Here is a 27,175-nt window from a genome sequence, read left to right as displayed (position 1 = left end):
GAAGACGGAGCTGTTCTAAAACACGCTGGTGACACTGGGTGCGATTTTCCTGTTAAAAAAAAAATTCGAATCCCGAGCCAACTCTTAATGAAGAACTAAAGAATTAAAGATAATTGTCGTAATCTAGCAGCCTATTCTTGGGGTTGAATGTAGAAGTAATGTATGTTGTGTCAAAAATCGGTTCATAAAACTTTACACATACGGTAGTAACACTAGTAAGATTTACAATACCAGGTTCTCGGGGTATCCAACAAGGTCTTAGCTGCAGGATATTTGTTTGTTTTTTCACTGATGTACATCATCTGGACCGCTCAGTGCCTAAGTGTCCATGTCTCAGTACATTAATACAACATTGGACCAGAGAATTAATGTTCTGTCTACCAGCTGGGAAAAGTCAGATGTTTCTCTGGCATCGCCTTTTCCGACTCTTTCTGACTCTGTGATTGGACAGCCAACTGTGGAGTTTTATCCAAACTTGAACCTTTGCAATTTAAGTTCCCCCCACCCACCCACCCACCCACAGCCTCACTGAAGCCATCAAAGCTATGAACACGTGGAATTATGTAGTAAACAAGAAAGCATGAAATAACTCAAACATGTTTTATATTTTAGATTCTTCTAAACAGCCTCCCTTTGCTTTGACTCCTGCTCTGCTCACTCTTGGCGTTCTCTCCATGAGCTTCATGAAGTCATCACCTGAAACGGTTCTCCAACAGTCTTGAAGGAGTTACAGAGGTGCTGAGCACTTGTTGGTCCTTTGGCCTTCACTCTGCGCTCCATGTCATCCCAAACATCTGGACTGGGTTCAGGTCAGGTGACTGGAGGCCAGGTCATCTGGGCTGCCCTCCATCACTCTTCTTGGTCAAGTAGCCCTCACACAGCCTGGAGGTGTGTTTGGGTCGTCGTCCTGCTGAAACATCAGTGACGGTCCAACTAAATGCAGACCGGATGGGATGGCGTGTTGCTGCAGGACGCTGTGGCAGCCATGTTGGTTCAGGGTGCCTACAGTTTGAATGAATCCCCACCAGTGTCACTAGGAAAGCCCCACCACCATCACACCTCCTCCGCTTCACAGTGGGAACCATGTAGTAGAGACCGTCCCTCTACCTTTTCTGTGTCCCACAAAGACACTGCGGTGGAACCAAAGCTCTCAAATGTGGACTTATCAGACCAAAGCCCAGATGTCCTCTGGTCCTTTGTCCATTCCTTGTGGTTCTGGTCCAAACAAACCTCCTCTGCTGGTTGCTTCTCCTGGGTGGTGGTTTCCTAGCAGCTGTTGGACCATCAAGGCCTGATTGGCGCTGTCTCCTCTGAACCGTTGGTGCGGAGACGTGTCTGCTACCAGAACTCTGAGGCGTTCATCTGGGCTCCAGTCTGAGGAGCTGTTAACTGGTGGTTCCTGAGGCTGGGGACTGGGATGAACTCCTTCTCAGCAGCAGAGGAGACTCTTGGTCTTCCTCTCCTGAGCCGTGCTCATGTGAGCCGGTTTCATCGTGGCACTTGATGGTTTTTAAGACTGCGTTTGGGGACGCATTCAAAGTTTTTCCAGTTTCCTGGACTGAGTGACCTTCAGGTCTTAGAGCACTGATGGATGGTGGTTCCTCTCTACTGAGCTGATGGTTCCTGCCATGACATGAATTCTAGCAGTGGTCAAACAGAGCTGTCAGCTGGGGAGCAGCCTGACTTCTGCTCAGCTCAACTGATGTTCCAGCCAGTAAGAAGGCAGGAAACTCCACCACTGAACCCTGACAAGGTGAACCTGAGAGGGGAAACCTTTCAGGTGATGACATCATGAAGCTCCCTGAGAGAAGGACCAGGGTTTGCAGCGCTGCAGCAAAGCAAAGGGAGGCGACTTTGAGGAGCTAGAATTTAAAATACATTTACAGTTATTTAACAATGTTTTATTTGACATAATTCCATATGTCTTGCTTCATATATTTGATGGCTTCAATTTGTATTTGCAGTATATACAGTGCTAAAATAAATAAAGAACCCTTAATGGAAAGGGCTGTCCAGACTTTTGACTGGTAGTCTAAACCCTGCACCTAAACCTGCAGTCGATTCTTGGGCCGTACCACGAAGCAGGTTCAGCTGATCTGAGCTTTCTTCAATGTGTGTGGTTTGACAAGGCCATGGTTGAGACCAACTCAATATGTCAAACCTGTGTTGTCGCAGTGGTTTGTGTGTTAGTTCATATGAAAGGGGTGGAAACAGCACAGGATGACCCATCTCAACATGCAGAGGTGTGTATTTCACTTGAGGAACAAACTTTAATCCTTCACATATATGAGGAATATCTATACATTGGAATATAAATTCAGTACATGTCCACAGCTGAAGCAAGAAGGAGAGCTGCAAAAAGTAGCTGACTTGGGGAAAGTTTAAATTAACTGACTTCTAATAGGATTTTTAAATGGCAAATGTAGATCTGATAATTGTCATATCTAGCTTGTTATAATCAGTGATAGTTATCACATTTGATTGACAGATGTGTCTGTTGTGGGCTGGCACGGTGGAGCAGTGGTTCTCACTGTGGCCCCCCCAGCAAGAAGGTTGTGGGTGGAGCCCCAGCTGGAGCACGGGGTCTTTCTGGGTGAGTCTGCATGTTCTCCCTGTTCCTGCTGGGTTCTCTCTGGTACTCCAGCTTCCTCCACAGTCCAAAGACATCAAGAGGGACCAGGTTAATCCAGACTCTAAATTGACCGTAGGCGTGGCTGGGAGAGCCAATGGTTGTCTGTCTCTATGTGTTGGCCCTGCCATGGACTGGTGACCTGTCCAGGGGGAAGGCTGCTGGGATAGGCTCCACCCCCACCACCCTGAACAGGAGAAGATGGAGGGAGGGCTGGGTTTCTGTTGTGGGAAACTCCACTGTCATTGAACAGAGAATCCTGGGTTGATCCTGAAGTAATCTCGCTAACCCTGTAATCCTGCTTTCTAGCAGAGGCTCCAGGTGTCTGAAGCTGAGAAAAGGTATATGTGTATGTGTTGTCTCGCCTCCCACCTGTTTCCTGCGCAGATTCCTGACAGGCCACCAAATGTTAACATGTATGATGTGTGGGACTGATGGGAAACTATGCATTTAAAGGTTAATATTGCTTGATCATCTTAAAGTGGATATCTTTGTTGTCAGGTTTCTTTTTTTCTCTTTGTAAAAAACACTTCAGTGAATGTTGCACACTGGAGATGAGATGAAATACAAAGAGAAATCATTTTCACCTGTTAAACAGGCATTTTGAACATCTGAAGGCCCAGCTTCGGTCATTTTGTTAAGGTCTTGAACTCAGTCTGATTGCCATAAACTAAGGATAAGCGAGTACACTCTTATTTGTATCTATACAACCACCAAAACTATCTGCATGCATATCTGTATATTCTAAAAGGGGGCAGGGTTTGATCCACAGGTGGTTGTGAGCTAAACTGAAAGTGGGGATGGCTTAATAGCGAAGTGGCTGTCATGTACTGAATTTGTTATAAGAAATTAGGCTTGGGTGATGTGGACGAAAAATAAAATCTCAATTTTTCTTACAAAAAATAAGATTTATGATCCATCCATTTTCTTCTGCTTATTCCTGTTAAGGGTGGTGGGGGGTGGAGCCTCTCCCAGTTGCTTTCGGGTGAGAGGCGGGGTTCCCCCTGGACAGGTCACCAGTCCATGACAGGGCCAACACATAGAGACAGACAACCATTGGCTCTCCCAGCCGCGCCTACGGTCAATTTAGAGTCTGGATTAACCTGGTCCCCTCTTGATGTCTTTGGACTGTGGAGGAAGCTGGAGTACCAGAGAGAACCCAGCAGGAACAGGGAGAACATGGAGACTCACCCAGAAAGACCCCGTGCCCGAGCCAGGACTTGAACCCGGAACCTTCGCTGTGAGGCGACAGTGCTAACCACTGCACTACCGTGCCAATTTGATTTTTTTTTTTTTTTGTATTACCATTTTTATTTTCCCGTTGTTAAATGTTTCTACCACAGTAAGCTGTTTTTTCGTGGGAGTTTGTTGGTCATAGGGGTCTTGTTCCCTTCACAAAGAGTGGCATTTCTCCCACGAGGCTGGATGTCTCTGTTTTAGATGCTGAAATAAGTTTGTTGTGCTGCTGCCTTTTGTTGCAATGGGCTTCAGACAAACTTTGCGGTGTGCAGTCACTTGTTCAACGTCTGTCTCCACAAACCTAAACCAGTTCCACACCACTGACAATACCACTCCTTTCTTAGAAACAAACTTCTCGCACTTGTTAGCCATGTTGCTGCTACGCATGCGCAGGAAACAAGGAGGAAGGGTGAGGGAGAAATCTATGGAAGCTCCTGAGGGACAAAAGGTGTGCCATAGCAGGAGGAGTAAAAACTCAAATTTTTTTATTTTTTAAAATCATCTGCAACAAAAACCTGAAGTAATTGATAATTTGCCCAGGCCTGTAAGCAATTAATAAGGATTATAGGGTTGGAAGTTCCAGTATTGATTTTTTATTTTTTGAAAATAAAAGCCTCATATTGAGCTTTTGACCTGCTGTCGCTGACTTGATGCTGACTGACTGGTGGAGCTCTGTGGAGCAAATCCTCACTGCTGGTTCAATGTCCCTGCCTGACACATTACACTCAATATCACTCATTGTGCAGAGGAGAGAAGAGTTTCAGGTGGAGATGCAGTAATTGCATTTTTCGTATCTGATCACGATTGATTGATTGATTTTTTTTTGGGGGAGTGTGACTTTCCATTGCTGATTTTTTTCCTATTTCGATTTTCTGTCAAAGAAATATGCTTGAAGCAATGTGAAAATATTAAATCAACTTTTCTTTAGAGTTTGTATCGTTTGGAATGTACCGAGTCCGATTCTCAATATCGATTCCTGTTCTAAACGATTCTCGATTCCGATTCTTTGTGATGGAAGTCAACAGGTCACAGCCGATTCATCAGGAGAATTTATTTTTGTTTGAAAAAGTCTTAACATGGGCCAATTTATTTATTCACATTGCCATTGCAGTGCATCGGAATATAAGCTGCATCCACTAAATTTCAAAAGAAAAAAATATTTTTATATATATTAGCCGCACCAGACTATCAGCCGCAGATGTATACATTGTGAAATGATAGTTACACAGAAAGATTTTGTAAATGTTTGTTTACATACATTAATTCCAATTTCCAAATGTGCCTGTAACATGGCAGTAAAGCAGCTGAACGAACAAAAGAGAAAAGTCATCAATGTTTTTGTTCATCCTCCTCCTGTACACTGAAACCACTGAAGTCGTCTTCTTCAGTGTCGGAGTTGAAGAGCCTCAGAACTTCTCCGTCACACACCTTTCCAGTCTGTCCATCAGTGTCGCTCTCATTGTCACTTTCATCTCGAGGAAAAGTTATCACTGAAGTTGTGCTGTTCTCCTCCCATAGTAGTCCAGCCTTTTGAAACTTGTTGGTGATTGTGTGATTTTGCATTTGTGCATGTCGTGCTGCATTTTGCATTGAGTGCACCAAAAACTAGTGTCTTTTTCTTTGCATTGACTCTTGCGTCTGTCTCATTTTTGCACTTCCTTCGCCGCAGGGTTCAAAGTGTGGGAAAAAAGTAGCGGCTTATAGTCCAGTAAATACAGTATATGATGTACGTAGACTGCTGGCTGGGGTCGCGGATGCTTCACGTAGCAGCAGCAGGTTGTGACTGGCGAACGTTGGCATCACTTGGCGAGCGTTCAACAACTATAAACAGACAGACACAGTTTGAAGAGCTGGTCGTCGATCACTGAAGCAGCTTTAAGAATGAGACAGCCATAATTTTCACCTACCGGATTCTGTTAGCAATGTGGAGCTGCTGGCTGATGATGAAGGTTGACCGTCTGAAGTGGAGGAAGCGACGGGAGCAGGAGAGCAACGCTGCGAGTTGAACACAGTCCACTTGCGAATTGTTACACCAGGCAGGCCGAGGTGTTCCGTCATGTTTGTGGTGATCCTCCTTTGGCAGAAGTTGTTTTTTCGCACATGTTGCACTGTGCTTCTTCTTTCTCTTTCAAATTAAAATGAAGCCAGACTTCCCAGCGTTTTTTGCGGTCCATGTTCAGACGACTGATGTTCTAGCAAGAGGACGCACAGAGAACGCCAAGTGGAGTGATACACCCCCTGAAAATAAACTAGTGCAGGCACTCAGAACCAAAAGACAGAATTGAAATTCAAAAAGCTGCTCAATGGTTCTGGTTCCAAATTGGAACCGGTTTTCTGTACCCAACCCCACTTGTCTTAAATGGAACTTTTTATAGTCATAACTTCAGAAAAATTCTCTTACAGATTGCCCCAAATTGCCACAGGTTACTGGATCTTTTATTACTTTATTAGGGGTTTAACAATTTGTTTTAACAATGATTCCATTCGTATCATGATTTGTGGTTACTGATTAAATTCAAGGATGATAATGGTTCATTTAGAATGATACGACCAGAAATAATTCAGTGACTTGAAATCGATAAAGTAATTTTTGAGCCAAAAGTTCTACCTGTGTGACTGTGAAATAAACACGTGGATACTGGACAGTGCAGGTGACGTTTCCTCGATTCCTGTTGTTTCTTCTTAAGGAATCAGGCATGAATTAATAATGGATATAAATAAACAACAAGTAAACAATTAATAGCAAATGCAATTAAGTTTTATTTAACAAACACTTCAGGTTGAATTAAAGCTGCAAGCAGCGTTGTGAGGGCCTGAGCCCTGGCCTGAACTCCAGGGTGTCCTGGTCCAGGGCGGAGGCCTTGTAGTTGAGGAGTTAGAAGCCTGAGTCTGATCAGAGAGTGAGAGCAGAACTGAGAGCTGGCCCTTTAAGAACCCCTCCCCCACTGCTCTGTCTTTGATCTGTGCTAGAGTGAGAGCAGAGCTGAGAGCTGGCCCTTTAAGAACCCCTCCCCCACTGCTCTGTCTTTGATCTGTGCTAGAGTGGAGAGCAGAGCTGAGAGCTGGCCCTTTAAGAACCCCTCCCCACTGCTCTGTCTTTGATCTGTGCTAGAGTGAGAGCAGAGCTGAGAGCTGGCCCTTTAAGAACCCCTCCCCCACTGCTCTGTCTTTGATCTGTGCTAGAGTGAGAGCAGAGCTGAGAGCTGGCCCTTTAAGAACCCCTCCCCACTGCTCTGTCTTTGATCTGTGCTAGAGTGAGAGCAGAGCTGAGAGCTGGCCCTTTAAGAACCCCTCCCCCACTGCTCTGTCTCTGATCTGTGCTAGAGTGAGAGCAGAGCTGAGAGCTGGCCCTTTAAGAACCCCTCCCCCACTGCTGTGTCTTTGATCTGTGCTAGAGTGAGAGCAGAGCTGAGAGCTGGCCCTTTAAGAACCCCTCCCCCCTGCTCTGTCTTTGATCTGTGCTAGAGTGAGAGCAGAGCTGAGAGCTGGCCCTTTAAGAACCCCTCCCCCACTGCTCTGTCTCTGATCTGTGCTAGAGTGAGAGCAGAGCTGAGAGCTGGCCCTTTAAGAACCCCTCCCCACTGCTCTGTCTCTGATCTGTGCTAGAGTGAGAGCAGAGCTGAGAGCTGGCCCTTTAAGAACCCCTCCCCACTGCTCTGTCTCTGATGTGTGCTAGAGTGAGAGCAGAGCTGAGAGCTGGCCCTTTAAGAACCCCTCCCCCACTGCTCTGTCTCTGATCTGTGCTAGAGTGAGAGCAGAGCTGAGAGCTGGCCCTTTAAGAACCCCTCCCCCACTGCTCTGTCTCTGATCTGTGCTAGAGTGAGAGCAGAGCTGAGAGCTGGCTCTTTAAGAACCCCTCCCCCACTGCTCTGTCTCTGATCTGTGCTAGAGTGAGAGCAGAGCTGAGAGCTGGCCCTTTAAGAACCCCTCCCCCACTGCTCTGTCTCTGATCTGTGCTAGAGTGAGAGCAGAGCTGAGAGCTGGCCCTTTAAGAACCCCTCCCCCACTGCTCTGTCTCTGATCTGTGCTAGAGTGAGAGCAGAGCTGAGAGCTGGCCCTTTAAGAACCCCTCCCCACTGTTCTGTCTTTGATCTGTGCTAGAGTGAGAGCAGAGCTGAGAGCTGGCCCTTTAAGAACCCCTCCCCACTGCTCTGTCTTTGATCTGTGCTAGAGAGAGAGCAGAGCTGAGAGCTGGCCCTTTAAGAACCCCTCCCCACTGTTCTGTCTTTGATCTGTGCTAGAGAGAGAGCAGAGCTGAGAGCTGGCCCTTTAAGAACCCCTCCCCACTGTTCTGTCTTTGATCTGTGCTAGAGTGAGAGCAGAGCTGAGAGCTGGCCCTTTAAGAACCCCTCCCCACTGTTCTGTCTTTGATCTGTGCTAGAGTGAGAGCAGAGCTGAGAGCTGGCCCTTTAAGAACCCCTCCCCCACTGCTCTGTCTCTGATCTGTGCTAGAGTGAGAGCAGAGCTGATAGCTGGCCCTTTAAGAACCCCTCCCCACTGTTCTGTCTTTGATCTGTGCTAGAGTGAGAGCAGAGCTGAGAGCTGGCCCTTTAAGAACCCCTCCCCCACTGCTCTGTCTTTGATCTGTGCTAGAGTGAGAGCAGAGCTGAGAGCTGGCCCTTTAAGAACCCCTCCCCCACTGCTCTGTCTTTGATCTGTGCTAGAGTGAGAGCAGAGCTGAGAGCTGGCCCTTTAAGAACCCCTCCCCCACTGCTCTGTCTTTGATCTGTGCTAGAGTGAGAGCAGAGCTGAGAGCTGGCCCTTTAAGAACCCCTCCCCCACTGCTCTGTCTCTGATCTGTGCTAGAGTGAGAGCAGAGCTGAGAGCTGGCCCTTTAAGAACCCCTCCCCACTGCTCTGTCTCTGATCTGTGCTAGAGTGGAGAGAGAGGAGGAGCACCAGGACTGGAGTGGGACAAGAGGAAGAAGTCGGCATACGCTGGTCCAGAGGGACACAGAACACCATGTTTTTGGAGGGGTTTTTGTCAGGAATGCAGTGGTGTGGTTGATAGAGCTGTGGGATGGATGGTGTAGACGTGAGAAGCGTTTGTTTGACAGTATGAACCTGAGAGGACACCGTCTCCACATAGGCTTCCATTGGAAGCTGAAACGTGTCTCCCCCACTTTGACGGCTTGTAAAATGGACATGGAGTGAGTTATTACAAAGTTTTTAAAGATTTTTGAAGAGCAGAGTTGTGTGATTAATGTGTGAAAGTTTGGAAGCGAAAGCATTAATGCCCTAGGAGGAGAAAGATTTTGTTGGGGGAGTAAAAAAAGTCCTCATTTTGACAGTTTTGTCCAATCAATTTGTGGACATTCTGTTGTAGACAGGTGAGGGGTCAGAGTGTATGAATTCTTTGTCTTGATGAGACGAGTCCAACGGTGTTGGTCCCATGTTTGTGGGACTTTCGTGTGAGGAGTTATAACGCTCTAAATTATAAAAAATTATCTTTTTTTTTGTGTGGCTCCCTAGGTGGCGCTATAGACTTTTGTGGTGTTTTTGTTTTAGATTAGTGAATGTTTAGCCAGACTGGACAACTGTGCCAAATTGTGGTGAATTTCATGCATGTTCAGGGGGTGAAATTAGATGATGCTCATATTGGGCACTCATTGACAGCAAGAACAGTCCAGGACCAGGTTTTGAATGGTGTGGATGTGAAAACAGCTCCAGGCCGTCTGGCCCAGCTGCCTCATGGGTGTTTGGGGGGGGGCTGGGACACTGGTTCGTGGGTGTTTGTAGTGTTTTTAGTGCTGCTAATGTGTTGCTCTGCTGAGCAAACATAGGGTCAGGCGAAGACCCTAATTAACAGGAGGTTCACCTTTCCTACTCTTACTTTCAGTATTCAGTACATTTTCAATAAAAGTACCGTGAGTGCAGCCAACATTTTGCAACTTAAAAATAATGCAATATTTAATATCAAAATTAAAAGTGCAACCAACATCTTTGCAGGTTGATTTAACAGGAGGTTTACTACTACTACTACTATTGCTACTTTTGCTTTTCCATGTCCTACAAACAGCAAGCGACTTATTTAGAACAGCTCTGTCTTTGCAAAAGCCAAAGTGTTTCCACACATTGGAGCGTAATTGTAATTGTAGCTTGATAATTTCTCACTAGCTGGAGTCTCCTCCGCCATGCTACGTTTTGTTGTTCTGAGATTTGCGCTGCTGCTGGTGCATGGCAGTGATGTCACTGACAGGCAGACTGAATCAAAGTAACCTTTAACATCTTTATTATTAAAAGTATAAAAACACATTTAGATAAACTCTGCCATGCTTAAATCTAGTGGGTTATTTCCTAGGTTCTGAGCATCTGCCTGTCACAGAATAGTGTGGGACAGACACCTGATGAGAGCTGCGCCTCCTCAAAAAAGAAAAAGCACCCAAGCATGGATAATGACAAGTTACTCATTTGTTGCATAGCTTTGTCACAACTGCAATATCCATACCGAATACTCCTTTCATCTGAGTCTGTGGTTCATCCCTGGTGTAATTTGTAAACTCTGCTGTGACACTTGTAATGCTGCATGATGGATCTACTTTGCACTCTTTAGTTTGCTTTGGTTACCTTGATTGTCCACAGTGATCCAGTGATCAGCGTATGTATCAGCATTCATGAGGTTCCTGGTGTTGACCATTCAGGGTGGGACGCGGGACTGATTCGTAACATGCATTTTCACTGTAGGGGTGGGAAAAAATATTGATATAGTCATGTATGTAGTATATCTCCCCTTCCCCCACAATATCGACTTTCCAACTTCAACTTAAAAATCTGAAAACCATAAAGCAGATATTTGACATGTGATGTAGATGTACACAGCAACTTGTATTCTCAGCTCAATGTTTATTTTTTTGGTGACTTATCTAGAATATCAGGTTATCGTGATATTGTGGTACTATGATATCGTAATGCGTATTGTGAGGTCCTTGCCAGTACCATCCCTAGTTGACAGTCAAATTGGAATATTTTTTGGTGCACAGTCTTTGCATGGATCTTAGTAGGGATGCAACGAGGTCTGAATATGAATCTGGATAAGCACTGACAATCATGACACGCAAAAACTATGTGGATGATTAAGTAACTGTGATTTTATTTAATTTTTTTAAGAGAACAAATCTTGTGAATGAAATTAACTGAATCGGCGATTAATTTTTCAGTCCAGCTGAGCTCTCAGTTGTGATTCGTTCATTGTGAATGACAAGTCACTCTGACTGAGTGTATCCCAGGTTCAAGGTCAAAGGTTATGAGAGCGCCTTCACTGAAGAGCTTCCCCCGGCTGGTTACTCCTGTATGTTTTCAGACGAGAAGTTTAAGGGTTATTGATTTAAAAATAGGGTTGTTCCACATAGACGAGCGAGCAGAAGGGGAGAGGTTGAGTTTAGGGTCTTCATTTGCTTCCCACCTGGTAGTGAGGGTGATATATATGGTACTGAATTTGAGAGAATTGCAGGTTTGGACAGATAAATCAGTAAATGTGATGTGTTGAATGGACAGTCCTTACAAATTATATTTTTTAGGGTCAAACCAGGTGGAGTTGGAACCATTTGACCAGTGTCTGAAGTATATCTGATATACTGAAGCTGATGGGAGATTAAGTAATGGTACGGATTTGGTGTGTCTAGCCCACTGTAGTGTTTTGTTTTATGCAGTGTTGATCCTTTGATCCAGGGCCTTTTTCTATTCGGGCTGGATTAATGGCCCTAATAGAAAATAGATAATTTATAGTAGAGTTCATTTTAGCAGTACAAATGTGGCCAATTAAAGAAAGGAAGAGTTTATTTCGTCTTTCAAGCTCTTCTATGAAGGAATAAAGTTGAGTTTGAACAAGTTTGGGTTTAAACATAATCCTGAGGGTTCTGAAGAGTTGGGCTGTGCGCTTATAAGGCAACTCCCAATATCAGCATCCTAGTCTCAGCGAGTTCGAGGCAGAATTCCACATTTGGGCAAGTTCATGCAGTAGCCAGTAACCCCACCAAAGCTGTTAATTGGATTATGGCACTGCACACCTGATAATAGGATCTGTGCTGCGTGATCAGATCACCAAGGGGTTGGCCTTCATACCAGATGTGCTCAAACTTGTGTCCTGACATCTGATCATTGAGGCCACATTCAGAGGTGGTCTGGACCACAATAGGCTTCATTCCTTCAGTAGTGTGAACACTAATGTGTCCTGGTCCTCATTGAAGGAGCCTGAGAAGCTGATAATCTTTAAGTGGAAATACCACCGCTGAGTGTAGGGCTGAGCAGTTTTATTGATTCTGCGATTTATATCGATATTTTGTTCCCCAGAGAGTATTGATTTTTCAGCCGTGAGTATCGATACATTAAGCCCCATTCCAATCCCCCGTGTTCTGCACTTTGTAGGAAGGGCCATTTGGTCTGCCAGCCGCTGGTGTCACTGTAGAGCATTTCTAGTTACCCAGACGGCGATGCCTTGCTCATCAGGTTAGAGCTGAGAGATTCAGGAGAGTAGCGGCGAGTTTAAATCCAGTGCCTGCACGCTTAAAAGCTGATGTGGGGGAGCATTTTTGGTTCAAAGACAGAGGAAAGTTACGATTTAGACAAAAGTGTGGGGGTTTGTGAGCTGAGTCACACAAACGTTAAGTACTCTGGAAGTACCACCAACCTGCGAGCACTCCTCAAACATCACCACCCAGACAAGGTAACACTAACTGAGACCAAGCCCAAGAAGCTGTGCCCGACCTGAAACGTACCACGCTGGACAGTGACGGCGGTTGTTGCCTACTTTATTTGTCAGGATTTGAGACCTTACTGGGTGGTGGAAAAAAAACCAGCTTTAGGCGCCTGGTGAACGCGATGGAGCCCTGCTATGTTACTGTCACCCGCCAATTGGATTATTGGCTGCCATGGTTTATTTTTGGTGAAGCTGGTGGCTGGACTGGCCAGCAGCTACCTCCTATGTTCAGTATCAAGCTAAAAAGCTTCCTAAGAAGGCCACTGGCTGCACTTTAACTCTCCAATGTTCACTTTTCAAAAGCTTGCAAGCTACAAGCCAACGTTGGTCTTCATTAAGAATAGGGGAGAGTAGTTGGTGCAATCAGTTGGGTCTTTCTTTGGCTTCAGCATAAGTTTAGAGCTGGGCAATATGGCCTAAAAATAAAATCTCCGTTTTTGTTTTTGTTTTTTTACAAAAAAATCTGATTTCCGATTTGAATCGATTTTTCTCTGTCCTACTCAAAAGCAAACAGATGACAAATAAATCGCTTAAAACAAGTTTTTATCTTTATTCTTTTTTATTTTAGGATTAAAGAGCAATCTGACAAGCCAAAAGTGTGCTAGTAGGTGAGATGCTGACCACGCTGTTTAAACACTTTTAGAACTCTTAGAAAGCTTCTCTAAGTATATCTTATATCTTATTTTGAACCTGTCAGCGACACAGTCCTCCTTCAAACTTGTAAGTTTAAAAGGTGCCATTTTTGATAAAACAATCTCAGTTGCTGCATCAATCACAATCACCCATTGTGAAGTGAAACGAGCAGTTAACGCAGCGGTCATGCATTCAACTGAAGTGCAATGCAGTGCTCTGTGGCCACTTCCCCTTGCTACATTAACCCTACATGATGCATTGACAAAAGAACTGACAGTCTACTTGAAAATCTAGAACAGAAGTTTGAAGCAAAAGAAAAAAAAAACTAGCACTGAGGAAAATGCTGTTGGCCAGGGATAAATTGATTTTATGCTTGTACTGAAAAGAGGAACTTTTGGGGGTTTAAAATCACTTATTATGTACTGTTGTAATTTACAAGCCATGATCTGGCATCTCTGCCAGACTCTGTAACCACCTGCAAACATCACCACTACATATCACAAATTCCTCTCCAACTGTACAAAGCTTAATTGAAATGTGCATCATATTTAAGTTCCCATAGGTATAAAAGCCCTTCTAGGAACAGCATTAGAAATTAGCAGTAGCAAGAAACACTGATGCTGCCTTTGTTGAATTCCTGGGCAGTTTTCCCATGAGTCTGCATCTGTCTCCACCAGTTAAACCCCAAATGAAATGAAATGAAAAATGCTATCAATTATTCTATGACAAAATGAAACTTTCTGTATAAAATATCATTGGTTTATTTAAATTAAATAATGCAAATGCGAACCACCGTGAAAGTCCCTAACAAATATTGTTTGGTTATGTTACAAACAGCAAGGCATTCACTTACAGTATATATGTTCATGTGGCTCAGCAGAGTCGGACAACACGGGAAGACAGAACAAGCAAAAGACTAAATGATAATGTTCTCCTCACCACAGTACATCATTACTGTGTATGTCTTTTGGGGAAAGACCATACAGATGGGGGAGCAATGTGGAGGTTGCAGAGGTGCCAGACCTGATGGAGGAGGTTGTTCCATCCAAGACTTTTATCTCATGATTACTCCTTGGCCCACTGGGCTTGACGTGATTTGGTTAAGGAGTTCTTTCACTCCTATTTTCCCCTACTCCAGTTAGAGGAGTACCTTGCTGCTGGAAAGATGAAGGGCTATTGAAATGGGTAGAAATGTCTATGTAGTAGAAATATGAAGTTTGGTTTTTTTTTTTAATTGGGGCCTTTTGGCCTTCTGAAAAGGCAGGAACGGTCTTTTTTTGCTTAAATGGAAGAGAACCTACCACAGTGCACTGCACCTGCTGCCCTCCAAGGCCATGCCCACTGCTTTCCAGCTGGAACAGTAGTCACAGCACTAGTTGTGGGGAAAAAAAAATAAATTCTGATACTCTATAACTAATTCGTACTCTCCCTAGGCTACTCTACAATGCGTCCAGGATCTTGAAGCTCTACTGAAAATATCTTGTTTTTCAGCTATTTTTGATACCTTTAACATGTTCAAATATTGGACAGTAAAAAAGAACTTTCATTTATTGCTAGTAAACAAACCACAACTGAAATGGGTTTAAATTTTTAATATGAACAACAATTAGAAATAGAAGGTGTAGCATGTTGGCTCAGGTCAGACTGGTCCCAGCACATCTATAACTCTTGGTATCCACGGTGCTGGCTGCTGGCTGTGATGGCCTGGACAGCACAGGCTGGCAAAATAAGTCTCTTGCCTGGCAGAATTCACTCCGAGAAATGGCGATAGGCTGCTCAAAGATGTTGTCAAAACAATGAGAGTTAAGCATTATCAAGGTATGCTAATTCATACCTACAGCTGCTTGTATAGCACATTACAGGAAAATAGAACGACAAGGTTGAGTGAAGTCTGCTGGCCAAGTTACAAAAAAGACTCTTGATAACGATGCACAAAACTGGATGGTATTCATTTACTTGTAAGTTGCCATAGTAGTAACCAAAAACTTGCTCCGTTTCTCCAAGTTGGTTTTGGGTAGTGTTACACATAATGTCCTTTACTAGGCATATTCAGTGATTTCTTCAAGACGACATGGACATTGCAGCAGCATGTGGACTCAATTTTCGTTTCCAGAGGTGAAAAATGCAACCATCGGCACCATTGTGCCCAGTTCAATACAGCCTGAGCCCGTGTACCATTCATGGTCGTAATCTGGTTAAATGATAGATTTCTGGGTTCATCTGCACAGCGGCGAAGAAAGATAGCGAACATTTTCTTTATGGCAGGTGAGGTCCTGCTTCCCTGATTCCTTATTGGTGCACATAAGAAAATACTGAGCTTAGTGCTGGGCAATAATACAATATATATCGTTGTGTGATATAAAGACATCTACTGTACAAAATAACTCTGTCATTTATATCGTTATTTTTACGTGCAGGGTATTGGGCTAGCTCTGAGGCCACACTTAGGTTGTGTAAACAATGAATGCAGGCCGGGTTAATGTAATTGCAGCAACGCTACTGCTTTGCGGTAGCATTTTACGTCACCTGAAGGACCAGTTTACGGCACTGCAAGCTGAGTATGAATGCAACAGACTGGGAGAGCTCAGCGGAGAATATAATTGGAAATGGAACCAAAAGAGGAGCCCATGCCGAAAATAGGGAACTGATATTCCATGGTGTGGCGCTGGTTTGATTTTAAAAAGTCAGACAACAACCAGAAAATGGTAATCTGCAAAACATGCCGCCTACAAGTTGTTAGCAGCGACTCGAATACCGGTACATCACATGCACAAAATGCAATTAACAATTTTGCTTGTTAAAAGAAAGGCATTCTTGATTGTTATTTGAAGCACTTTGTTATTGTTATTTATTTTAATACATTGCACTTGAATGCAATCCTTTAAAACAGGTGGTAGGCTCAGATATTTTGAATAATATTTGACCACTGAATAATTGTATTTTATTTTTATTGATCTCCTATACATTTTATTTTGTTTTATGTATAAAACATGTCTTTTATAAATAAGGGTAAGGGTTAGTTTATAAATAAATGGAGAAAAGATAAGAGAATTGCTAGTTGTTTCATTTACTTTGAAGGAAAAATACTACATTGGGATATATATCGTTACTGGGATATAGAATTACCTATATTGTGATATAAAATTTTGTCCAAATCACACAGCCCTAGCTGAGCTAGTCATTTGTAGTTATCTGCTTTTATACCAGTTTTATACCATCTCATCCAATGATGTAAAACACATCATTGGATGAGATTTTCTGAAAAAAGAAATTGGGATAGCTGGAACCCCAGAGAAGACTGAGGAAGGAAAAAAAACAGTCATTGTATTATACTGGCGGCCCGGTGGAGCAGTGGTCCTCACTTTGGCCCCCCAGCAAGAAGGTTGTGGGTGGAGCCCCGGCTGCAGCACGGGGTCTTTCTGGGTGAGGCTCCATGTTCTCCCTGTTCCTGCTGGGTTCTCTCTGGTACTCCAGCTTCCTCCACAGTCCAAAGACATCAAGAGGGACCAGGTTAATCCAGACTCTAAATTGACCGTAGGCGTGGCTGGGAGAGCCAATGGTTGTCTGTCTCTATGTGTTGGCCCTGCCATGGACTGGTGACCTGTCCAGGGGGAAGGCTGCTGGGATAGGCTCCACCCCCACCACCCTCAACAGGAGAAGAGGGAGAACATGGAAAATGTACAATACTGACAATCTCAAAACAACATTCAAAGCTGGTTTACAATCGATAGAGTACTTCTTTAAGTGTTTGTCCAACAAGTGTGCCAATATTCCTCCCCATCCAACTGCCCTCCAGAGATGTAAAAAGTAGTATTTCCTCTAATATTGCAAATCATAGTGCATTTGCAGTATCAATCAAAATAATCTCCATGATGTATTTTTCAAAGTCATGCATCCCTGTTGTCCCACTTCAAACAGACATGTTTTGCACAGGCACTGCACTGTTTTTTCAGTAGTTTTCAATTTAACAGGCACTGTAAAATAGGAAACCACTGCAAAAACAGGTTGTAGCTTTCAACCAAGTGGTGTGTCTGGTAACATCAAGATGATGATGGGTACAGGCAACTGCGGTACTCGGGGCAGCAAGTATATTTTAAACTCGTCTTATTGCTAATATTTAAATGAACAAAATATCAAAACATTAAAATAATTGTTTCAAACATGATTTACAGATGTGCAAAGTAAACTGCATTCCATGGAAACCCATTTCTAACATGATAAATAGTGCATTTGATCTGCTTTAACAGTTCCTTTCCATTGTGCTTGCCTCACAGGTGTGTGCTGTATAACTGCTGTATGTGTGCTGTTTGTCAGTCTGACTCACTGCTGTCTGCCTGCCTGTCTGTTCGGCTGGCAACCCTGGAATGGGCCACAACTCCCCAAAACTAAAACACACCTTTTTTTAACCCGAGCTCCACCATCTGGACTCTTTAAAGCATACTGGTGGGTAGAAGAAAGCTTTACTGTAATCCTCTAGTCTGCCCCTGTATTCAGCAATATTGTATGTGTTTTTATCTCCGGAAGATCTAATTTTGTTTGTAAAGATGTTTTATTCCTGCAAAACTAAATCTCACGTCTTGCTGTGATTTTTTTTTTTTTTTTTTTTTTTTTTTTACATTTTTGATTTTGTTTTTTTTTTCTAGAGCCAACATGTTTTGGAAATTTGACCTCCACACCACATCTCATATTGACACGCTGCTGGAGAAGGAGGATGTGACGTTGATGGAGGTGATGGATGAGGACGATGTCCTGCAAGAGTGCAAGGCCCAGAACCACAAACTGGTTGACTTCCTTCTGAGACCACAGTGTATGGAGGACTTGGTCACCTTCATCACAAAGGAACCCAATATGGATGTTGAGGAGAAGGTTAAATACAAGTAAGAGAAAATAGTGGTGATCAGTGACTTGGTTAGTCAGATTGTGAAGTCTTCTACCAGTCTTCATGAGTAATAACATAATACCACCGCTGTAGATACGTACAAAGCTTGCTTATGAACCAGCTTACCAGTAGCCTGCAATTTTCAAGACACAGTGGCATCATGAGGATTTGGAGATTGGCTTTCATGCAGAAGGCATCATGGCACTTATTATCTGCAAGAAAGGGCATCAACTGCTCTTGCAGAGAGAAATTGCCGTCAAACATTCACTCGGGCTGGGGGATTATTCCAGTGTATCAGTTTCCCACAATCATGAGTGCAGGTTAATAGGGTAGGATTAAGGTAAGATTATTGTGTCTCATGGCTTGGTGTCTTGCATTTTGTGTTGTGGAGCACCTTCTCAGCCACTGACGTGCTCTGCTTCCCCTTAAAGACCAAACTGTTTCAGATACAGATGCACCTTTTACCTGGCCAGGGGCCGGAATTTAAACGCCATGTGCAGGCTCCCAAGCATAAAAACAGACAAAATATAAACAAGTAGTCCACGTGCAGGTGACTGAAACACATGAATGAAAAGACAATGTCCAAGTCAACAGAATCTGAGCAAGTTAACAAAGCCGGCAGGCAGCTGGGGAGTGGCATCGCAGCCGTATGTTGTGGAAATTTAGGGTCAGTATGGCAGTTCTTCACTGTGCAGATGAGTACACTGCACAAATATTTATTGGACCTTCTCCATCACCATACTCCAGTGCGGAACCTGATTCTGCTCTTCATCTCCTTGCACAAGCCAGCAAACCTTCTGGGGAAAAGCTTTGAGTCTGTTGTTAACTGCTGAAGAAAATCACCATTGTAAACAAAAAATACCACTGATATGCTGGCTGTGCTAGTCTTAATGGGCTCTGTCTTATGGTAAAGGGAAAATATAACCAATGAATGTTGCATTATTGCCACGCATTAAAGGATGGGGGGTATTTGTGTAAGTTCCAGGCCAGAGCTGCATTTCACCCAGCACACTTGTCCTCCCTCCCCTCTCTCCTGTTACTGACTCAGGCTAAAGTTGTTGTTTACTGGCTCATGTTAAGCTAGGTTAGCTTTCAACTTGCTAAAAACAAACAGATAAGCATGGCTGATACAATAAAGCATGACATGACAAATAAGCAAATGAGTTGAAGTGAAACTTGAAATAAATTAGTTTTCACTCCAGAAACTAGCTGCTAGTTATAAACTTAACGTTAAGACAAACTGTCTAACAGAGAGGCGCTCCCAGCTGAGTAATAGTGTATTCCATTTGGGAACTTGATTTCTGAATTCTGTTGCCAGAAGTGAGAAATGGAATGCCCCCAATTCCAACTTGTCAACTCAGTTGACCTCAGAACCTTTGAACCCTGAGTTCATGAACCAAGATGGCCGCTCTGTGATTCAGTTGCGTGAACTCTTTTGAAATTTTACCATTGTTAGCACTTTTATGTTTAATTTTGTTTCATTAATAAAGTTGTGCACACAGCACAGTTCATATTTTATCTGTAGACATGTTGCTAGGATACTTATATATCCAAAATACCACACAGAATGTTAACTGCTGCTAAATGGCTGAGATGTTAACATTGTTGGTTTCTTCTGTACCCTACATTTTCTACTGGAATGATGTCATTCCCATTTCGCAGTAGTGAAGTAAATCGAACGCTGCATCGGAGGGGAATCAGAGCACCCTCTGCTCGGTAAATAGCACAGTTCCTTGGTGAAACCAAGCCAGATTCTATGCATTTTATTCAGAAAAATAAGTGTCAACATTGACGTCTAATTGGTGACCTGTTTTTCTATACCAATTAGTCTCAGACAGGCTGCAGTTGGCCAATGAAATCAGCTGAGGTGTCAGTTGGGCCTTCATATGAATGTAATGTAGTAGTAGTAGTAGTAGTAGTAATAGTAGTAAAGTGTGCTCCTGCCAGGTGCAGGCAGGCACAACTCTGGAAGCCACCAGCCTGTTGCTGACACAAATTTTTCTGACTGTTGCTTTTGACCCGCGCTGCTGGTCATAACTGGGGATCGATAAATTGGCTAAGAGGTGCATCCCCATCACTAAGTCAACTGGAGTCACTACACTTCCATCCAGTCCCATGCTCCAGTTGGGGGCAGCTGCTGAATCCAGTGTGAAACTCGCTGAAATTAACACACTTGTCTGGTGATGAACCCAATTTCACTGTATCTGAAAGCGGGTTTTAACAGTTGTAGGTATGTTGCATCTCTGTCACAGTATCATAATATATTGGTAAAAACTTTTCTTTCCCCTGAGGTATCCCAATATATCATGTGAGCTGCTGACATCAGACGTTGGTCAGATCAACGACAGACTGGGAGAAGATGAAAAATTGCTGATGAGACTGTACAGCTTCCTCCAGAATGAGCCGCCTCTCAACCCTCTTTTGGCTAGCTTCTTTTCCAAGGTCCTGTCCATTCTCATAGGACGCAAGCCTGAACAGGTAAGCTTAAGAAGGTGTTGTATCTGGGTGCTGGATGTGGTAGCAAGAATTAGTTTACCTCTACTTTTTGATGAGTTGTAATCAATTATTGGGCACTGAATGTTTCTGCTGTCAAGAATACTGTGACCTTTGCACTGCTGTCCAAGGTGTCTGTGGTCTGTCTTTGTGTGTAGATAGTGGATTTTCTGCGGAAGCGGGAGGACTTTGTAGACTTGATGATCAAACACATTGGAACATCTGCCATCATGGACCTGCTGCTCAGAATGCTCACCTGCATCGAGCCACAACAGCTACGACAGGACGTTCTCAATGTAGGGGGAACAACACGGATCTGTGCTAAAACATACTCAACCACATCTGTCCACTAAAAGAATTTATACCAGACAATCACAAGCGATAAGGCCCTCACATATCATTTGGTTGATTTCTGATCCGGCTTTACTCAGGTAACCTGATCAAGTATAATAGCACATAGCTGTCTATTTAGTTTCCATTTAATCCATAATTGGGTCCATCAGTTAAAATTCATGTTGCCATCCTGATGGACCCATGTCTGATGTCTGGTCCTCAATAGAAAAGTAAAAATTAGGATGCGTTAGTATTTGCTACATCACTTTCTTCAGTAAAGGTGACTGAGAGTGTCATCATGAACACTTCGAGTCTCTCTTGCTGTCCCTCCAATATGTAGTGTTGTCCTGACATCAGGGATTAAAACTAACGGTGTCCCGTCGTCCCGGGGCCGTAGTTAATTGTCATTGGGAGGATCAATTTTCTCCCTCGGGACGAAAAGAATTTTGAAAAGCTAAATGGAAAAATTTAATTGGCTGGCGCGCTCGCGTGTGTTTTGTCCAGTGAGAAGCGGACTGCTTGCAGCCACTGTCTGCTCTCTGCTGCTAGACTGACACAACTGTCACCAAAGATCCTTTATTTACTGTCTGCTGTCACTGTGTGGTGACTCAATGATGTTGCGTTGGCTGTGTTCACACCGAACGTGAATTTGACGGCAGATAATTTTAGCGTCCATTTGTGTCATTCGCGCAAGTACGTGAATTCGCTCACATGACCAAGTAGCGAGTAGTTCCGGTAATGTTTCTTTCCGCCATTTCACCATGAATATTCAAACAACTGTTGCGTTGTACCTGCTGTGGAAGGCCGAAATACGTCGGAAAACTAAACGCCGTAGTATCTGGGTTAACAACACCATCTAGAGGTGAATTTCACCACTCAGTGAACCGAGGGGGGCTGTGGTGGATAACTGCTGCTTCCAGCGGTATTTTCGGATGACGACTGGCCAGTTTAACGACCTGCTAGCTGGGATCAATGACAGGATTTCACGAATGGACACCAATTTATTCAACTGGTTCTTGTAATTTTGACACGTAGTGTCATATCGCACCGGGTTCCCACACATAGCCAAAATCAACTTGTCCTCCATCTTGTTTCAGTCAGCCGTGACGTCGGGACATCCTCAACGCTGATTGGATGTCTTGATGCGAATTTTTCGCCAAAGTTGAATATTTCCAACTTGTGCGAATGGCAAAATTTCGCCTCGCAAATTCACGCTGCGAATTCTGCACTGCGAAGTACAATTAAAGAATACACTGACGCAGATTGTGCTACAGAAATGTTAAGTACAGTACATTACTCAAGTAAATTTACTTCAATACTGTCCACCACTGTAAATATCTACACAAAAACTACTGTTTCATTACATGATTTCTATTGAGATGTATTTAAAAAAAATGTAAAAATCGGGATGATTCGGGTTGATTTGGAACGTTCAAAATGTTTTTTGGGACGATGGTGAAAAAAGTTAGTTTTAACCCCTGCCTGACATCCTCTCTCTTCTTTCAGTGGTTGAATGAGGAGAAGGTGATTCAGAGACTGGTGGACATGGTTCAGCCTTGTCAAGATGAAGACGTGAGTTTCTCACTCAAGCTTTTATTCCCCTTGGAGCTTGATGATCTTTGTGTTATTTAATCCTTGATTGCATAAACATGTGACAATACTGGTTTTAATGAAGTTGCAGAATTTACAAATCCAAATGTACAGTTAAATTGCAAAAATATTGTATGGCTTTTGTACAACATTAACATTGTACAAGATGTACTCTGCATACATCATGTTTATGATGAAGCTGTTCAGGAATACTTGGCATTTGACCAAGGATTAATGAAGCGGGTGTGTGGTTGGAGAGAGTTGAGGCTGATATCGGCCTGATCAGGACACAAAAGGTTGGATTGGTGACGGGGGGTCTGATTGTGCTTCGGTTTTTACAATCCGTGTTAACAACCTCTGGGCATATTTTTTATTCCTGCTCTTTTTATTGTTTTTTTTTACCAATTTGTACTTTTATCATTTGCCTTTGTTCATACTGTAATTTGGTCTAATCAGTAACAATCTCAGTAGATTTTTATCTGTGCTTTTTTGTAGCACTTTGTTGTACCAAGTAATGGGTGCAACATTTAGTCCAGCCTGTTGTTGCCTGGTACATTAAGGATGGGGCCCAGACTCTGTTCTACCCAGATATCGTGGCCCTGTGCACAGCTGCTATTGCAAGTGGACATTTCCACTGAAAGTGTTCACACTTGGCTTCAGGAAGTGTCTCAACATGCGTCTCCCATGATTACATTCAGTGTGTATACACCTGGTATCAGAGCTGGCCACTTGTGATCGGATCACTCAGGATGGCTCTGAGTACCAGATGTGCACAGGGCCAGTGAGACGCACAGCTGATAAATCCTTTCCCTGCCATTGATGAAGTTTTGCAGCTATCATTCAGAAACAAGTGAATAAGAATCTCTGGAGAGTGCAGGAGACAGGCAGATGTTGTTGTTCTCCAGGGGCCTGTGGTGCTGCACCAGTCCCACTGAGGAGCACTGTAGGTTGAGGAAACTGGATGCACTGGTTTTCAATAAATCTAAATATTCAATACATTTCATGCTTGAAAATCAATTACCTTACAAAAATACATTTTTTCAGCTTTTTGTTATTAAATGAGTTTTTGATGAAGGCAACCATCATCCAAAGTGTTCATGTGAAAAAGGAAAGGATTCATTTACAAGGTAATATTTTAAAAAAAACCTAAAGCCTTTTCAGAATGTGTCCCTGTCAGTCCTATTCCATGACAACTAGAGAAATATCATTTGCACTCACAGTGAAGTAAAATTGTCCCGTACTTTTTTGTAAGTGCTTTATTATTAAACATAACAGTGAATGCTGTTGAAATCTTAACATCTCTGCAGAGATGGCCAAAAGTGTGTGCATTGCTAGATTCCTGTAGTTTTAACAAGGAAGGAACTTTGTGCAATTAGAGTGATGCTGCTCCTGTTTACATGCGAGTTCTGTTGTGAGTGTAACAGTTCCACTTGTGTATAAATTAGTCCCATTGTACTTTTCCTTATTCCTTTTGACTTGTCATTGTCTTATTTGTCCTTGTGTCCAATTTTTGCATCAGAGACACTCCAATGCCTCCCAATCATTATGTGAAATCATCAGATTAAGTAGAGACCAGATGTTCCAAGTCCAAGGCTGCTCAGAACCCGACCCCCTACTGGCCACGCTTGAAAAGTATGTGTTTTGTTAACCTGCAGTGGATTCTATGAATAAGTTGAACAGATGTTTTTGTTGTATGTTCTGTATGTCATCCTCAGATATTTGGTAGCTCTTTCAATGTGCAGGCACCGGCAGGCCTGAGGATCAAACCAGTCACGCTCTTGTTTATACTGATTAATTTCTGCCAACTAGTTAAGCTAAACAAGATTAAAAACGATAAAGTTACACTGACTTTTAACCCGTTGTCTGTACTTGTGAGAATAAAAAGAGCTGATTCAAGTCAGTCCATCACCTGTTGTATTAAACCAGCAGGCAGGCAGCCTCCCCTCTGATGAAGACTAAGGTCTCCTTGTAATGAAGAAGCGCCAGTCTTGGACTGATTTAAAGTTGCGCTGTGTTCTCTCAGAGACACTGCCTAATGTCTGCTGATTGCTAACAGACTGATAAACCTGTTTATATTAAGGGTCTGAAATTATTTGAGGAACGTCACCAGAATGTCAGCCCCGTTGTTGCTGTTTGCTGCCATCATGGATTTAAATCATTTTTGACAATTAAGTTCCACTAAAACAGACCTAATTAACATCATGTCTGAAGATTTATAGCCACAGTTTTGTTAATTTGGCTCAATTTTTCATTCTATTATCCCAGTAGAAAACCTAATTATAAACAAATGTGACACGCATTTGCAGTAACTACCATTACTAGTGCTATTGGGAAAACAACCTTGCCTCTGATGTATTGAGTTAACTGCAATGGCTTCCTCTTCATGTCTCTCCTCTTCCTCAGGCAAGAGACGGTTGAGCAGCTGCTGTCTAATATCTTCGACAAGGAGAAGAGTGAATCTGCAATTGTCAGTGTTATCCAGATCCTTCTCACGTTGTTTGAGACGAGGAGACCAGCGTACGTCAATCCAACTTTTCCACTTTATAGATCAATTTACTATTGGAAGTACAACAGTTGAGAAGATTTCTGGATCATTGAATTTATAGGAAACTGCCCGATATAAATACACGATATGAGGTTGAGCAGTTACTTAAAAAAGAAAGAAAAATGAAAGATCTTGGTCTTTTCCCTACAGCTTATTAATTAAACTTTGGTATTGATTCAGTTCTCGGTATCAGCTGATACCCTGAGCCCATGTGTCTGTATTGGGAATGAAAAAGCTGTGTGAGTGTACATGAGATTACTTTGTTGGGAAGTGCTGGACTAAGCCAAATTTACACCATGGTGGTGTCGCATTCCAGCTATGCCGGCAATCATGCCATCCTCCACACTGCTGCTGTTTCCACCGGTAGCGTTTCTGCTGCGGTGCATTTTACCCCATCAGGTTCTGTTAACTCACTGACTTGGTCATTGTCCCCTGGTTTATGTGTTTCTATCGTGTGCATGCAGAGTTCATGGTCATATTTTGACCGTTTCTGTCTGATTTTGTGATCTTGGGTTTGCACATGGTGTTTTAGTTTGAAAATTGACTGTAGTCACTATGCCATTCGCGTGGGGACTTCCTTTCTTGCTCCGTGTGCTCTGAAGATTGCGTCCCATTTGTCAAAAATAGACTTGCTGTGTGTTCCTTACGAAGTGGCGTGCCAACCCGCGCCTTGACTGTGCGAGACACATGCAGTGGTGCTTCCAGTGTAAACTAAATCATTGATTAGTACAAAGTGCAACTTGCTCCGGTGACCATGGCACAGCCGGAGTGCGGTAGACCTGCCCCCTGTTTGGAGAGGGGCAAGTTAATTGTTTCTTTGGCACAGTACTGTAATACTTGTCACCACAAAGTTCAAAAGACATGAATGAATTATTAGCATTACGTCTTACAATCAACAAGGAGTTCCCAGAAAAAAATGTTGACCATTGCTTGGGTTTACAGGTTTGAGGGTCATATGGAATGCCCCCCTGGGATGTCCCATCCTTCATTCTCAGTCAACCATAGCATCCTGGAAGCTGTGAGACCCAGACTCAAAGATTTTCACCAGCTGCTTCTGGAGCCTCCGAAGGTAAAACCGCACTGATTGATGTAAAGTGATGTACATAGTTTTTCTACCATATATACCTTAAATTCTGGACTATAAGCCGTGACTTTTTTTCGACGCTTCATGCCCCGCGGCTTATGCTCCGGTGCGTCTTATACGAGGATTTTACCTTCACCCTGGGGTGTGGCGGGCAGCAGCAGTGGGCAGTAATTCCCTATTGTTCATGATGGCAGCTCCAAGTACCGTACTTGGGGAAATTCCTAGCCAAATGTTATGGTAATTTCCCTAAGTACTGTACTTGGAGCGTCCAGTCCATGCCGCGGTGCAGTGTAAAAAGAGCATCACACGATATTTTCAGTCATTTGTACTCACCCTCAAGACGGAGAGCAGAAGAAGGAATGCTTATGATGCAGCTTTCAAGTTAAAGGCAATCAATCTGGCGGTGGCAGATGGAAATAGAGCTGCAGCACGTAAGTTTGGCATAAACGAATCGATGGTGAGACGCTGGAGGTGGCAACATGACGAACTGACCCAATGCAAAAAGACGACAAAAGCTTTCAGAGGTCATAATAGCAGATGGCCCGGAGTTGAAAATGCTCTGGAAGACTGGGTCAACACGCAGAGAACGGGCGGCCGAGGTGTTTCCGCCGTGCACCGCGGCTTATTTACTGGTGCGGCTTATACGTGTACAAAGTTGATTTTTTTCCCTAAAATAAGCATCTGCGGCTTATATAACGGTGCGCTCTATCGTCCGGAATTTACGGTACTTGATGTTTTTCGGTAGCTGCCCAACACAGCTGTTGCTACTTTCTTGTGTACAGCAATGCTTTCTGGGTCTGATTTGGATCACAGTTGCACAGAAACTCTAAGAAGCTTTACACATTTAGCTGTAACTCTTAAGGGTCAAAGCGGGGGGGTGGAGCCTATCCCAGCAGCCTTCCCCCTGGACAGGTCACCAGTCCATGGCAGGGCCAACACATAGAGACAGACAACCATTGGCTCTCCAAGCCACACCTACGGTCAGTTGAGAGTCTGGATTAACCTGGTCCCTCTTGATGTCTTTGGACTGTGGAGGAAGCTGGAGTACCAGAGAGA

General features: G+C 43.5%; 1 protein-coding gene across 11 annotated transcripts in view; it reads left to right on the top strand.

Annotated features, from left to right (window-relative positions):
* The window catches only part of ppp6r3 (protein phosphatase 6, regulatory subunit 3), a 57,322-nt gene that overhangs the window by 688 nt on the left and 29,459 nt on the right, over positions 1–27,175 (top strand). For 10 of the 11 annotated variants that reach the window (XR_015116887.1, XR_015116890.1, XR_015116888.1 and 7 more), the window contains exons 2-9: positions 17,470–17,638; positions 17,839–18,072; positions 20,366–20,552; positions 20,726–20,863; positions 22,407–22,472; positions 24,010–24,122; positions 24,894–25,007; positions 25,978–26,104. Coding sequence is in view for 8 of the 11 variants with exons in the window: in XM_086207991.1 (XP_086064117.1) it covers positions 17,846–18,072; positions 20,366–20,552; positions 20,726–20,863; positions 22,407–22,472; positions 24,010–24,122; positions 24,894–25,007; positions 25,978–26,104 (972 nt within the window). In the remaining 3 variants the exon portion in view is untranslated. The remainder of the gene's footprint in view (positions 1–17,469; positions 17,639–17,838; positions 18,073–20,365; positions 20,553–20,725; positions 20,864–22,406; positions 22,473–24,009; positions 24,123–24,893; positions 25,008–25,977; positions 26,105–27,175) is intronic. The other variant, XM_086207985.1, reaches the window with a different exon arrangement.

This window comes from Aulostomus chinensis, chromosome 7 (genome assembly GCF_037954235.1).
Source record: "Aulostomus chinensis isolate RoL2024-O1b breed Wild chromosome 7, RoL_Achi_v1.0, whole genome shotgun sequence".
Lineage (NCBI taxonomy): Eukaryota > Metazoa > Chordata > Actinopteri > Syngnathiformes > Aulostomidae > Aulostomus > Aulostomus chinensis.
Note: the sequence above shows the minus strand (reverse complement) of the source record. Positions and strands in the feature narration are given on the sequence as shown.